Here is a 16,356-nt window from a genome sequence, read left to right on the forward strand (position 1 = left end):
TCTCCCTCTCTCTCTGAACCTCCCCTGCTTGCACTCTCTGTCTCTCTCTGTCTCTCAAAAATAATCATTAAAAAATCATATTAAAAATAAATAAATAAAATGAGGGGCACCAGGGTGGCTCAGTTGGTTGAGCATCCGACTTTAGCTCAGGTCATGATCTCACTGTTTGTGAGTTTGAGCCCCACATCTGGCTCTCTGCTGACAGCCCAGAGCCTGGAGCCTGCTTCAGATTCTTTGTCTCCCTCTCTCTCTCTGGTCCTCCCCCGCTAGCATTCTGTCTCTCTCTCAAAAATGAATAAACATTAACATAAAATAAAATAAAATGAAGCCTTTTAAACAAAAAAAAAACATAGAGAAACAATTTAATGTATACTTATTTTCCCCTAATTTCATCAGATTTCATTTACTAAAATAAACAAAATCCATTTCCATCAATGTTGAAGATTAACCAGACACCTGAAAAGAGGCACTCAATGTACAAACTTATTCCCACACACAGTGTTCCAACAGCACATTAAATAATGCAGAATTTGGAAAATAAATTTTTACTACATTAAATGTTTTATAACATAACATCATGCAATTAAACTGAACATATTTTCTGGTGTAACAATATGTAAGACTACTCCCTTTTAAAACATTAGTGTATTTAATAATGTTACATAAAGTAGAAACACCAAGATTTGAACATTTAATTCAACCAGACAAAATAATTACTAAGCAACTTATGGGAGAGCAGATGGCCACAGTGTTATTGATGGCTTTCTCTATGATGATGGAGAAGGAGTACCTTTCATCAGAGGTCACATTTTAGTAGGGCCTGAGCAAGGTCAGAAGCATTTGGATAAATGCCAGAAAATTAGTAAGTGCAGAAGGAAGACTTGGGACCAATTTCAAGTTGAAGGTGAGGGAAAGAAAAAGATGAGGAGGAACTCCAGGTTTACGACGCCTCTCAATGACAGTAGGAATGTGACAGGGACACAGGTTTGGGTGAAGCAAAGAAAATAAGCTGTATTTCGGACATTCTAAATTTATGATCCCAATAGCTAGCACTATTTGGTATGTGTTGTTCTAAATATTTTTCATGTATCAAACAGAAAATTCTTACTACGATCCCACAAAATGGAACCATGATCCACTACACCCATTTACCAGGTGAGTGAGGCCCAGAGAGCTTATGCGATTTACCTGTGGCACACAGTTACTAGATGGCAGTGCTGGGGCTTGAATCAAGGCAGACTATCTTTAGAGCACCTGTACTTTTCTATTTAATTTTAGCTTGAGTGGTAATGGCATTCAAATGGCTCAAAAATCAAAATGATGTGAAGTGGTGTTCATACACAAATCTCTTGCTTCCATCCCACTCTTTGCTCTCTAGTCCTAGTTTCTCTCTCCTTTTAAAAAAATATTTACTTATTTATTTTGAGAGAGAGTGAGAGAGTGCACATGTGTGAGCACAGGGAAGGGGCAGAGAGAGAGAGAGAGAGAGAGAGAGAGAGAGAGAGAGGGAATCCCAAGTAGGCTCCTTGCTCAGCACAGAGCCGATGTGGGGCTCTATTCCATAACCTTGGGATCATGGCCTGAACTGAAACTAAGAGTTGGATGTTCAACTGACTGAACCACCCAGGCGCCCCATTCTGTTTTCATTATGCAAATGCATGGACATAAAAATACATGTATTTATTTACCCACCTTTGACACTCTTCTGCCTTCTTTTTCTTTTGAACAGAGCACCGCACCTTGAAAATCTTTCTGTGTCCTACATAGAAAACCTCCTTTTTCCCTTTCCACCTCCCTTTTAAACAGCACATTCCATTGTATAAACTAGAAAAGGGCTGTTTCCTAACTTTTGTTTTTGTAATCAATGATGCAGTGCAGTAGCTGTGCATATATCATGTCTGTATCTTCAAGTATATCTGTGGCACAAATTCCCAGAACTGGGATTTCATAGGTTAGAGAGTAAATGTATTTGTAACCTGGATACATATTTTCAATTGCCCTCTATGGAAATGGTAAACAATCTGTACTTCTAGTGTTAATGGGTAAGGATAGAGAATACACTTTCAACTCCCCTGCTATACTCCAGAAATAGATACCAGAAAAATGTTCCTGTATTGCTACATGCAGATGAGAATGAAGACAATGTGAGTGAGGAGTGAGGACAGAGCTAAGTTTGGGATTTAATACTCAGAATGACTTTATGGGGTACGTGCTGTATCGTTATTTATAGCTATGATTTATGAGACACAGAAACATTAAGTATCTGCTCCAAGTTTCTCCCCCAGTAATTGGTCAAGCCTAGATCTGAACACACATCTTAGCACCAGGATTTTTACTTGTCAAAACTAAAATCTCCTAGCATGCTGAAATAATTCAACTGTTCTCTATAGTTTCTATTTCACAGAAGCATTTGTTTTCTATTCCATACTGAAGTATTAATATATTCATATCAATATCAATCATCAACCAATAAACCAATCAATCATCTGTCTATCTGAATTCTAGGTTATTGTTGCTTTTCTTTTACCTAAAAATAATGTGATGACTTTTCTTAAAAATAATGTGATGATTTTCTTAATTTTTGTGCCATAAATCAAAAAAGTTAAATGAAAACTGTTTTCCCTGGACCTTACAACAGATGTCCCCATTAGATGATCTGCAAACAGAGAAGTGAACTTCTCGCTCATAAAGAAAAGCATATTATGTGATATTATTCTTTTTTGTAAACTTCATATGGTATGCTCTATTGTTTGTCAGGCAACGATGGTAAGAAGATAGACTGAAGATAAGCTCTTTATGGTAACTTCTCATTTTGATATAACCACATGGGTTTCTACAACTTATCTAGAAGTATTTTAAGTATATTTTATGTGAACACTAGCTTTAATAAACCAACTTCAAGAACCTTTACTATGGTTTCTGAGAGTGCTGTGCTCTTTCACTGCATAAAATAAAAGAGAAAAGTAAAAACAAAAATGAACCACAAAACCAACATTCTGAAACTTTTTTACAGGCTCAAACAAATTGAGGCTATATAATTTAAGGCCTAGCAATATCTAAAATGTTGGCATTAATTCATCACCATTTGGACATGAAATTCATACTCCATTTGGAAACCAATAATGATGTGTTTGTTTCCATGCTCTAAATATTCCCAAGTGGGTTAGCTCACCACTAAGAGGACTTCCTGAATTCCATTCATGGCCTACAATTGGCACCTACTTTCTCGGGACTGTTATAAAGGATCGGGATAGGACGTGAAGGGTTTTGAAGCACATCGATACACACATCAATAATATAGAGGTTTTGAAGCACATCGATACACACATCAATAATATCAATGCTTACCAGTTGGTTAAGCGTCTGACTCTTGATTTTGGCTCAGGTCATGATTTTACGGTTTGTGAGATCAAGCCCTGCATCAGGCTGGGTGCTGACAGTGCAGACCCTGCTTGGGATTCCCTCTCTCTCTCTCTCTCTCTCTCTCTCTCTCTCCTGCTTGCATTCCCTCTCTCTCTTAAAATAAATACATAAATATATAAAAAAAGGTAATATAGAGGCCAGTATCTCCAGCTTTATGTCCCAATCAATGCCCCCAAAATGTGTCATCAGTATTTGGCTTACAGATGCTTTTTGTTCACCACATATAGTATTTTTTTTAAAAATATGAATCTATACTTAAAGGATGGAATACTTATATTAAAACATCCAGATTTATGCCTTTCCTTGAAAACTCAGGAGTTGTGGTAAAACTGGGGCCCCCATTTTCCCACGGCAGCATTTAGGGAGAGTTGGGTAGATGCAGTCTGGCCCTGTTTTGACAAAGGTTTGCTTCTAGCTCACTCCTGTCACAGACACTTCTATTACACTGCCAACATCAAGGCTACTTATCATGGAAGTACTAATGTAATTTTAAAAAGTTTGATTTTTTCAAGAGTAAAATGATGAGAACGCAGTTTTCTCTTACAGCCGGCCTGATTAGTTCATTTAAGTTACCTGCCTGAAAAACCCTGACTGCATATGACTTTGTGACCTCGCTCTAATTGGTGGCAGTTATTTCTATGATAGTGAATTAGTGTTGAGATCCAACAGAGGTTAATCTTATGCAAAAAGTACATTTCCAGCAAAATTTATGCCCCATGAATACGACTCCTTTTGTATCTTCAAAATATCATCATTATCATCGTGTTATTAGGGAACTTCCAAAATAAATCACATTACTGGTCACATATTATATGTGTCCCTTGGCTTATTATGTGTAATCTCCCTAAGAGCAAGGGTGTTGTTCCTTAAAGCTTGGATCACGGCCTGGCACACAGTAGGTGCTCAATAAGTACTGCTGAATGAAAGGTAATGTTAAATTCCTCACTGTGCTGGGTATCTTGCAGTTTCTTTTCTAGAGCTACTCTCCACCTGTATTCACTCTGCTCTGGGGTCTGGGAGACTCATGTGCAAACTACATTACTGTGATCAGTGGGTTCCTTTTTGTCTGGAATTTGATTTGGCCAAAGGGGAGCACAGGCAGGGGGCTGTTGGGCAGGAGAAAGATGGCTGGGTATTTAAAAGTCCTGGTTCCTCCTCCAAGGACTGACTGCATCCCTTTGTTGAAGGTCGCATCTCCTGCCAAGGCAGTCCTTGCCACGAGTCCCTTTCTGAGCATGGATTTCCAAGAGTGCTGCCTCCACTTACCCCTTCAGGCATATGGGCAGTAGCTGTATCCCTCGTTACTGGTCCCAGGTTACTGTACTATCCCTACCAATCTTTGTAAAAAGTCCCCTTAAGAATCTCTCCTCCATTATCCAACTTGAGTATGGCACCTGTTCCTGCCGGGCCCCTAAATGAGACACCGATCATAAGCCTGCTGTGGCCAAATTACTCCCTCCCCTCACCATTACAGAAAAATAGAGGAGAAACGGCTCTTCTCTCAGTAACCAAGAGATGTTCACCTGTAAATGGCAGAAGCCGGGTGGGAGCCGGTGTCGTAGCTGGCACGAACCCGTCCCCGATACAGTTCGACGGCAATATGGTCCTTGTCGCCTTTATACAGGAGGATTCCACTGTCTTCGTCTGTGGCAATCTAGTAGGAAGTAACCCTGACATTAGGACGCACCGTCATCCACACGTACTTCATCAAAAAGAAGACTGCTTAGTGAAGAGTTTTTCCTACAGCTTATTTTTTCCTTATGGCTATGAGAAAACAGTAGCGCACGCTGACAGGATGACTTGAAAGGTGACCCGTTCCTAAATTACTTTGATGCAAATAGATTCATAAAGAATTAAAAAAACCAACAACACAGTAACAGACACTTCAGTAAACACCACTGGGTGTGCCTGAAACATTCTCTGCTGGAGATCTTCACTTACCTGTTCTTTTCACTCCTGTTCCACGTTGTCTTTACGGCATATATGAAATGTAACTGCACTGAGTGAGACTGATTTTTATATTCCACATAAAAAAACATTCTTCACAGTTATGGCATGAACAGTGGGAGATCTGTTTTTATCCTGCTTTCTAGCCTTTGTGGGCTTTTGGGGACCAAGTCAGTAAAAATTAGGATTTCTACCTGAAACCCACTAGGTTCTTCTTGTAACAATCTGCTATGGCAAATGCTGGAAGACAGGGAGACAGGCTTTCTACGGAAGGCCCGTCTGCCTTCCTGAGTCCCATTCCTCATGACGGTTAAGGACACTCACTCATGACACTCACGACACTCACTTGGAGTGTCAAGGTAACCTGAATAAGGAGTGACGCCTATGTTAATCGGCTAAGGTCATCTGAATTCAAAATATATTAAAATATTTTTCCTACCAGATAAAATAAACATGCAGTCCCAGCTTGCCCCTGCGTGTCCTGAATTCATAACTCCTAATCTAGTCTCACCTCCTTTGTGCAGGTCCGAATGACTTGCTTAAGGGGACACAGTGACTTGGTGAAAAGTCTTAAAATAAGATCAGTTTGTTAATTTCATGTCGCTTCTTAAAGTTTCCCGGGGAAGAGTTAAAAGACAACGGCTGAATGTTTTGTCAAGGTCTTGTCTGACTGGTATTCTCCTCACCTGCAGAATTCCTAACAGCACCCTCCCCACCCCCCTGGCCCCATCTCACAGGGCACAGAGCCTGAACTCTGAGTCATAAAAAAAAAAAAAATTGAATAAAAATACCTTTACCAGAGCACAAACCATATATTTTGTTGCGCCCTATGTGTTTCACAATCAAGTAGTGAATAAAAATACCTGGTTCCCATTTAGTTTTGAAAAATACAAATGTTATAGAGAAGAATAACTGAAGATTTTCATACAGAGAACATTTTCTGTCACTGCGTTGTGCAGTCGATAACTGTCTCTTTAGGAAATAGTATCACTCACAAACTACCAGAGGTTTATGATTTAGTTAAATGTGGTTTAGGATGAAATCGGCCCTTGCTGGTGGGGGATGTCTTACCTGCAGAGTGATGTTCGTTTGTGGACGGACCTTGGCTGAAGGAATTTGAAGATAAGACTCTTTGTTTACAAAATTCACACTAACCAACTTTTCACACTTCTCTCCCTGGTAGCCTGGCAAACACTGGCATATTGGCTCATTTATCCTGATGATGCACTGGGCACCGTTCTGGCAATCAAAATTATCACAGGGGCTGGTACGAGGGAGGACCATGGGTGGAGAAAATTCGCAGAACAAGCCACTAAAGGAAACAGAAAGAACACATTGCTTTTAGTTGCGTGTGAATTGCATGAGAATTGCGGTCTTTCTGTAAGACTTCACTCTACCACAAATCTCTATTTCTACTTTTACCTGTAGCCTTCGGGGCAGATGCACGTATAGCCATTCACGGCATCTGTGCAGTGGGCTCCGTTTTTGCATTTGTTATCTTGGCAGTCATCAAAGTCAATGTCACAGTGCTCGCCTATGTATCCTGGTGTGCAGTCACATCTGTTTGAACAAGTAGGTAAACAGTTTCGAACTGAACTGAGCCAAGATAAGCAAAACAGTTGCATTTCATGTAGGAAAAAAGGGCTCTATCTTTAGAAAACTTAGTACACCTAGAACTAAGGTAGCAGTGTTTGTCAACTAAACTTCAATGAAAGTACATTAAAACTAAAACTAAAACAAAACACTCAAAACTTATATAGAACAGGCTCATCGAGCCCCCAAATTAACAGATCCCTAGAAAACAGTTATTCCACGTTTTCTCCCTGGGATCTGTCAGAATGGTGATAATTAGTAAGCATCCATGAACCAAATGAGGATGCAAATGTGCAGGTGTCCCTCCTTCCTTCTCTCCTCCCCCCATCTTGTTTGCTTTCTTCCGTCCCTCCCCTCTCCTCCATCTTCCCATCTTCTCCCTCCTTCTCCCCTCCATCCCCTCTCCCCTCCCTCCCTCCACCCTATTTTTGCTTAGAGTGTCCTCTATTTTCATTTGCTCTAACTCCTTTGAACAGTTGAGACAATGGAAGTGCTATGTTATAAAATTTACCAAAAATATTAAACACATTTTAAAATAATTAACATTTTTGTTTCCTAATAGAGAATGGATGTATTGGGGAGGCTGGGTGGCTTAGTCGGTTAAGGGTCTAACTCTTGGTTTCAGCTCTGGTCATGATCTCACAGCTCCTTGAGATCGAGCCCCATGTCGGGCTCTGTGCTGATGGTGCAGAGCCTGCTTGGGATTCTCTCTCTGTCTCTGTCTCTCTCTCTCTGCCACTACCCTGCTCGTGCTCTCATTCTCTCTCTCTAAATCTATATCTATATCTATATTTATATCTCTGTCTCTGTATCTATATCTATATCTACAAATAGATATAGATATAGATATAATTTAAATAAAAGAAAAAAAGAGAATGGATGTATTGGAATCAAATAGTATTTTATGAAAAAAAAAAGTCAGCATTGGAAACCTTAATTCATAATGAATCCAGACAATAATTATGGCAGAGGTTGGCTGACCTAGTGGAGCAGGACAGGGAAACTGATAAAAAAAAATCCAGGGGCCAATTCCATGGATAGCTTTCAGCTTGTTTGTTCACTCTGGTGGCCCCGGGGAAGGATGGGTCTCAGCTGCATTGATGAAGAACCATCATGCGTACACGTGGTGTTCTCTGAGCACTTCCTAGGTGCTATGCCCTGTTCTAACCATTTTGCATATGTGGATTCTTGGAATCCTTCTCCATGATCCTGTGACAGCAGTATCACCACTACCTCACATGACAGGTGAGAAAACTAACAGACAAACTGGTTAAGGGATTTACCCAAGGGCACTCGACTTGTAACTGTCACAGCCAAGGTACTAAACCCAAGCAATCTGACAAGAGAGCCTGGATTTCTCACCACTGAAGGATGAAATACTTTATCGTTGCCTGTGGAGAAAGTAGCATGGCTTGTGCAGTGCTTTTCAATCTGTGCTTTGAGGGGCGAAAAGGGACCCCTGAAGGGAAGGAGGCTATTGGCAGTTTCCTGTTTCCCTCCCCTCTCCCCTCTCCCCCAACACTCTCTTGTTGTGATGTATTAGTTTCACACATTGGGCTTCCATGAGTATTTCTGTTTTGGGTTTAAGAGAGGGTTCACTGACTTTAAAAAACAAATAAACCAGGAAACTATGGCTTATTTAGCTTTGTAGAATTCCGATGTTGCAGTTAGAACTGGGTTTGTAGTCTGGCGTCATCCTTACATGTACACAATCTTGACTAACTTACTTAAGCTTCCTAAGTGTTCATGTCTTCATCAGTAACATACACAGTACAAAATAATTTCCACCTCACAGGTTTGTTAAAAGCTTAAATAAAAACATTATGCTTAAATAAAAACACTATAAAAGAATCACTATGGTGTTTAATATATAATGCATGATCAATAAATGTCAAGTATTTAAAAAATAATTCTATTAAGTCTTAATAATTCTATAAAAGTCTTTGTGGTTTACTCTTTACTAATGTTCCAGTTTTTTATTTTAAAGCCATTAGGATTTAAATGAATGAGGATAATTAAAAATGCCCAAGTGAATGTGGACATTACTGAACACTGAGGGTTTTCTCTGAAAATGCAAAATCAGGATTTAAGAGTTACTGGAGGGCTGATGAATTAAAATAAATGGGGTATATACCCTCTAAGGAGAACAGACTTTCAGCTCCACATGTATAAATTAGGAAAATAAAATGAGCTCACTGAGGAAGCATGCTTGCTCTAGAGCCAGTGGTTTTAATGCTAAATCCTAACAAAGCAAAGTAAACAACAAGTCTGAAGTTAAATGGATCCTAAGTGGCCATATACATTCTCAAATAGATGGACAAAGTCTGAGAAGAGAGCTTCCATCAATGTTAATGTGAGCAGAGCCGCTGAAATGCCAGGCATTAAAAGAAAGAAGAAATGCTTTGAAACACTCTGAATTATTTATCTGAGAAAAGAAATCAAAGTAAAAGATAAGAGAACCACACATTCACCACTAGTGGCTAAGAGCTGTTTCATATTCTCTTCTCTACAAATACTATTTTTCAAGCCCATTAGAACTTGGAGTCACGTTATGACCAACATTTTTTTTTTGTCTTTCTTTTGCTCCTCAGATCAAATTTCAAAACAAAAGAAAATATTTAATTAAGAATTCCTTAAGGTTTGTATTATCAATAAAACCTATCACATTCCCTCAACTCTATTATCTGCCAAGGAGTGAGGAAGAAAGCAAAGACTATAAAATATACTGTTTAGGAGTCTCATGCTCTACCGACTGAGCTAGCCGGGTGCCCTAAAATATACTGTTTAGAAGCCCAAAAGCTGACTAAGGAAGATGCATGCTTGAAAATACTGCTTATGGCATATGATGGTCTAAAAATATCTCAAAGCAATTTAGGAGATTTATGAGGTATATAATAAAGCAAGAAAAGTAAAACCAGCTGTTAGCTTAGTAGTAAGAAAATGAATTTGAAGTTAACAGTACAGTTTGTCCAAACAACATTTGTCAATAGAGATTTTCTTTAGCACTTCGTGTCCTTTTGGTTTCTAAGCCCATTTTCTTTTTGCAACTCCCTTTGTGACAATGTGCAATTATTTTTTTTTCCAATATATGAAGTTTACTGTCAAATTGGTTTCCATACAACACCCAGTGCTCATCTCAAAAGGTGCCCTCAATACCCATCACCCACCCTCCCCTCCCTCCCACCCCCCTGCAATTATTTATAATATGGGAGTGATCGCACACACTGTGACGTCACCTGCTTTCTGCTAAACTACATACAGCCATAAAACAAGCTCACAAATTACTGCTGAAAACAATAGGTTCCCAAATCAGCTAACCCATGATGCAGGAGGATGCACTTCCGAGCGTGTAATTTAATGGATAGTAATAGAAGATACTGAATTAAAGAGTAGTCTTTTAAAGACAAACTCCCTCATTTTTTAGTGGTTTCCATTAAGTCTCACTAACACTTTATCTTACAATCACAATGCACAAAGCCCTGTGAAACCTGTGTGGCAGATAAACAGTTCTAGAAAACCACTTCCCTGACTGGTGAATTTCTCTGAGAAAGGATATTTGTTATGTAAGTGGTGGATTTTCAATTTACCAAATTTAACTGCGGGCAGATCAAAGGCATTAGGAGTTAAAGTAACTGACATACAGTACTTGGGTGAACAAAATGCAATGAAGCATTTTGTATCAGTAAAGATTTCAAGAAGACGTCCGTTTTTTTGCATGGGATTGTAAACTAAAATATAATGAAAAGTAGAATTCAAAGATATTATTTTCTTTTTCAACAAAGTATCAAATGGAATCAGCAGGTGCTATAGCTAAAACTGTGTTTGTATATTCTAAAATTTTAGGGGTACCTGGCTGGCTCAGTTGGGTAGAGCATGTGACTCCTGATCTCAGGGTTGTGAGTTCAAGCCCCAAGTCGGGCATGAAGCTTACTTAATAAAATTAAAAAAAAAAAATATTCAAGGAAACTGGCATCTCAGTTGGTTGAGCATCTGACTCTTTAAAAAAATTTTTTTTAATGTTTATTTATTTTTGACATAGAGAGAAAGGCAGCATGAACAGGGCAGGGGCAGAAAGAGAGGGAGACACAGATTCCAAAGCAGGCTCCAGGCTCTGAGCTGTCAGCACAGAGCCAGACATGGGGCTTGAACCCACGAACCATGAGATCGTGACCTGAACTGAAGCCAGATGCTCAACCAACTGAGCCACCCAGGCACCCCGAGAGTCCAACTCTTGATTTTGGCTCAGGTCATGGATCCCAGGGTTGTGGGACTGAGCCCCATGTTGGGCTTTGCATTGAGTGTGGAGCCTGCTTAAGATTCCCTCGTTCTCTCCCTCTGCCCCCTCCCCTGCTTACTCTCTTTCTCTCTAAAATAAATAATAATAATAATAAAATTTTGAACAAATTGAGTAAAAAATATTCTGTAACTAAAACGAGCATAAACATTTTATTCAGATTGATTTTTGAAAGGCAGGGGTTCTGGAGATACTGACCCTATCTCCCATTCAACTCAGAATGTCTGATAATCTGTGGACAAGTATCAAACTGTTAGAAATCCAGCTCACCTCCCATCTTCTCTTACAAAATTGTCCCCGACCTGAGTAATTTTTAATTCTTTGAATCCTATGGCAATTAAGCTTGAGTCATTTCACTGAGAAGAGAAAGTATGTGAATGTGAGTAGCTATAAAACACTATATAACAGGGGTGTCTGTATGGCTCAGTCAGTTAAGTGTCTGGCTCTCGACTTTGGCTCAGATCATGATCTCATGGTTCATGAGTTTGAGTCCCGCATTGGGCTCTGTGCTCACATTGCGGAGCCTGCTTGGGATTCTCTCTCTCCCCCTCTCCCTGCCTCTCTCCCCTGCCTCACTCTCTCCCTCTCTCTCAAAATAAATAAACTTAAAAAAAAAACGCTATATAACATAACATGGGCACCCTGTCCCATGGCCGGTACCCAATACATAGTGGGCAAAAGAACAAATAATCCTATTTGTTGATTGTCTGATGTAAGCACAGCTCAACTCTTGAACCCAGCTGTCTCATTCCTGAGAATCCAGCGTATCTTCTATAACAAACCATCTGTAATGTTAATCAACTACAAAACTTCTTAGAGGTAACCTATATTAGAAAAATCATCCAACTGGGAAATGTAAGACCTAGCTCCCACCTCTGCCCATGAATAACCTTGAGATCTTTGGACAGCCACCAACCTGTCTGGGCCATGGTTTCCTCATGTTTAAAATGAATCCGGACCAGATGATCTCTAAACCACTGTCAGCTCTAAGAAGAGAACCTTACTATTGATAGGCCCTTAAACTATTTCAGGATTGTAGCAAAGAAATAATTTAATCTGATACCGAACATATTTCAGGAAGATTACTGAGGAGGAAAAAGAAGCAATTTTGAAGTTCTGAGTTCACTTGAGGGAGCCCTCTATCTACAGTGACTGTATGCTTTATCATCCCACAGAAGGCAAATGTAAGGTGAAAGAGGGGCTATTAATAATTATGCTAAGACAATAGGCATAAACTGGAACTGTCCCAGGACAACCTGGGACATAAGGTTCCCTCCATTTTCCTCACCTTGGAGAGTTAATAAGAATTGTTACAGACCAAAGAAACTTCAGTTACATTAAAGTCCCTATTTACCACCAACTTACATTCAGATAATAAAGTGCCTAGTAGATACTACAAATTTATTTGTCCTTCAATAGTTTTAAGTTTCGTTTATTTTGAGAGAGAGAGAGAGAGAGAGAGAGAGCGCGTGTGAGCACAAGTGGGGGAGGGACAGAGAGAAAATCCGAAGCAAGCTCTGTGCCATCAGTGTGCAGCCCAATGTAGGGCTTGAACTCAGGAACTGTGAGACCATGACCTGAGCTGAAATCAAGACTCAAGACACTTAACCGACTGAGTCACCCAGGTGCCCCTTACGTGGCCTTCAAATACATTTAAGTAAACACAGTCAAAGGCTAGTTTATTTCATACGTGACTTCCCAGAAAGAGCCATGGAATGAAAGGAAATGCTCTCTTTCATTTTCTTTAGTGTACTAAAAAAAAAAAAAAAAAAAAAAAAAAAAAAAGTCCATGTTGTATATCAGCATTTATAAAAATCCCACTTACACTGGAGAGTGGTTCCTTTCATCCCCAGCAAAGGTGTGAAGCAAGGTCCTGAAAAGAAGGTGAAGAAACAGGTTCCTGAAGAACCCCCCACCCCCACCCCACTGGGAGCCCCGAGGCAGCCTCTGACTTACTTGAATCCCTTTGGCATCAGGATGCACTTGGAGTCATGCTGGCAGGGGTTCAGGTCCTGGGCACAGAAGTCCAGCTTCTCCTCACACAACTCGCCTGTTAACATGGCAAACGGTGTTAGTTCACAGACAAAGGTTAACAGGCTTCCCACCAGCAGGCTGTCAGGGGCCTCAGAGGTTAGCACAGCTTGTGACTGGGGAAAAAATAAATCACAAGATACGGAAGCAGAAGATCCAAAGGGCTGGTTATGCTGCTACACAGTCAGGATTTGGGATAACACAACTATTGTGATTTGTAACTAATATGAGCCCCTTTAGAACACACTGTTGGAATGAGAAAAAGGAAATCTGAATGCTTTTCATTTTCTGTTGTTTCATTTGTTTTAATTTGGACTTTTTAGGGGCGCCTGGGTGGCTCAGTCGGTTAAGCATCCAACTTCGGCTCAGGTCATGATCTCATGGTTCCTGAGTTCCAGCCCCGCGTCGGGCTTTGTGCTGACAGCTCAGAGTCTGGAACCAGCTTCGGATTCTGTGTCTCCCTTTCTCTCTGCTCCTCCCCCACTCATGCTCTATCTGTCTGTTTCTCAAAAGTGAATAAACGTTAAAAAAATTAATTCGGACTTTTTACTGAGGTATAGCATATACCCAAAGGATAAATGAATAGCTAACAAATATTCACATACTGAACCCACTAACGTAACCAGCGTCCACATCCAGAAACATACCATTTACCAGCATCCCAGAGACCTGACCCCAAGATGAGTAACCACTGTCCTAACAGGACCAAACATGAGTTGTGCCTGTTTCTGAATGTGACATAAATAGACTCATTTGGTATGTACCCCTTTATGTCTGGCCCGTTCTGTGGTTTTATGTTTGGAAAACTAATCCTCATATCTTCATAGTCTCCAAGGTCTCATAAAGTCTGGAAGAAAAAGATGTTGTTTCTCTCTTATGACTTAATTGCAACGGCTAATAGACTACTCCTTAGTTATATCCACTAAGAAAAAAGCAAAAGGAGAACGAATCTGGACAGAGTATCAGTTAACTTATAAAGGACAAATTTTATCAATAAATGGAGCTAAAAGCATAACCATGCAGATTCTAGACACTTTATGGTGAATTGTATGCCTGCGAATCTCTTCAGAAATTTCTTCGGATATAAATAATATGGTCGTATCTTATTTTCAGATATATTTGGCTAAATAATGATTTTTGGTGAGACTTTCCCAATCACTGTGGGAGATAATAAATAACTAGAAAGATACAAAATTTAAAAGTCATCTCCTTTCCTACCTTACCTCTAAATCACTTTTTAATTGTGTTATATGCGATAAGTGAATGAATACAGTGACACATCCAGACAGCTGTTCATTTCCAAGAAACTATTAGAACTTTCATTCATTCAAAGTGTGTGGATTTAAACAGCATTGTTTAAAAACCAGGAGTTTACACACATTCCTTTGTTATAAGACTATCCTTTTAAGGAAAAACTTTGCTAACTGGTAGAAAGAGTTGCTTAGCAACTCAATGTGGCATATTCAAGAATCTGTATCCATGATGCAAATATATAAATGTAGTCAGTTATTACGTCAATTTGGTGTACGATAAGTTAGGTTTTTTTTTCTGTCTCTTAAAATGAACTAATTACATTGAAAGTCTCATAGATTTCTTCTTTGTAAGAAAGTTGTCTGTGTCTTTAGATTTGTGATACAAAAAGTTTTTAACAACATATAAATGATGAACTACTTTTAAACAGGGTTTATATAAAGCTTTTCACTTTCAGTTAGTATTATTTTAAGTAATACACCTTGATGGAATTTATTCATTATAATTTATCAGCCTACCATGAGGAAATAATTTTGAATTTTCCAATCAAACCTATTTGGTTGGATACAGGTTGTTTATAGTAATCTATAGACAAGGTAGGTTGTAGTAACTGATGATAGAGAGGGACCATATAAGATATATACAATAAGTATATATTGTATATTGACCATAAAATATATATTATATATATATATTGTTTTCCACTCAATACTCAATAAGAAATTGCTTTAAAAATTATAAAAGGGGAAATGTTTGATTTCTTAGTCACTTAGATCCACTCCAACCCAACTCAATCCAATCTAATCAAGCTGACTTATACCACAGTTCATAAGGATTTACAAAGAGAAATTCATCTCTTAAGAGAAGAAATTAGAGTTGACCCTTTCTCCTCCACCAGGTGTTTCTCCATAAACTTGATGTGGAAAGGAATAAGAAAGGAGATGGTTGTAAGACACTGTTCGCTAAACAGACCGGCCATTCTCTAACAGCTTTAAGGCAAAACATGCTAATTTGAATGTGAAAAGCTATATATGTGAAGTGTTCCTTAATTTGCAAGGAATCTATCTTCTAAGAACAGCACAGCAGCAGTATTAATCATTGCTAAACTTGTGTATGATAGTTCTTTGTGACCAATACATAACTACACATTTGATTCTGGTGAAGATGGGCTGATTACTTCAAAAAGGATCTGTCTCCCTTTAAGTGTCACCAAATATTACAATACTAACAAATATTATATTCCATTACTCACTTTTAAAGCCAAATTTTGCAACCTATACTCTTGTCTCCTGTGTCTATTTATGATTTTATGAATTTATCTCAACTCCAGGTCTGGGCTAATGGTGTTTCCTTTTGTTTTAGTCACTTTAATAAGTTCTGTTGTCAATTTTTCCATCCATTATATGTCCCCTCTTTATGAGTTTGTTAGCTATGTACAATTTTTATATTTCATGTTTGCCTGTGCCTATCTTATGGCACATCTATTGTATGAATTTACTTATTGACTTAATAAATATTTATACAGTGTTTACTGCTGTGTGCCAGACAGTTTCAAACACTGTATAAATATGGAGTTGCTTAATGTTCCTGACAACCATTTAATACGGAAAGGGCACAGGGCTGTATGGTTTTGGATGTGCTGGATATTACTGGTGTTTACCTCATTTCCTTTCTTTGACTGTAAGAGCACTGAGAGCAGTATTCTTGGCATATTTGCCTTCCTATCTATAAAGTATGATGTTATGACACACTAAAATAATAGTTATTGAAAAAAGATACATGCTTTTTAAGATAAGAGTGCTATCTTGTTGACCTAT

General features: G+C 38.9%; 1 protein-coding gene across 2 annotated transcripts in view; it reads right to left on the bottom strand.

Moving 5' to 3' along the window:
• The window catches only part of SLIT2 (slit guidance ligand 2), a 377,203-nt gene that overhangs the window by 16,800 nt on the left and 344,047 nt on the right, over positions 1 to 16,356 (bottom strand). For both annotated transcript variants that reach the window (XM_030314130.1, XM_030314128.1), the window contains 4 exons: positions 13,214 to 13,307; positions 6,793 to 6,930; positions 6,442 to 6,682; positions 4,947 to 5,077 (listed from right to left, as the gene is read on the bottom strand). In XM_030314130.1, the coding sequence (XP_030169990.1) occupies positions 4,947 to 5,077; positions 6,442 to 6,682; positions 6,793 to 6,930; positions 13,214 to 13,307 (604 nt within the window). The remainder of the gene's footprint in view (positions 1 to 4,946; positions 5,078 to 6,441; positions 6,683 to 6,792; positions 6,931 to 13,213; positions 13,308 to 16,356) is intronic.

Source organism: Lynx canadensis, chromosome B1, assembly GCF_007474595.2.
Source record: "Lynx canadensis isolate LIC74 chromosome B1, mLynCan4.pri.v2, whole genome shotgun sequence".
In the NCBI taxonomy this organism is placed as follows: domain Eukaryota; kingdom Metazoa; phylum Chordata; class Mammalia; order Carnivora; family Felidae; genus Lynx; species Lynx canadensis.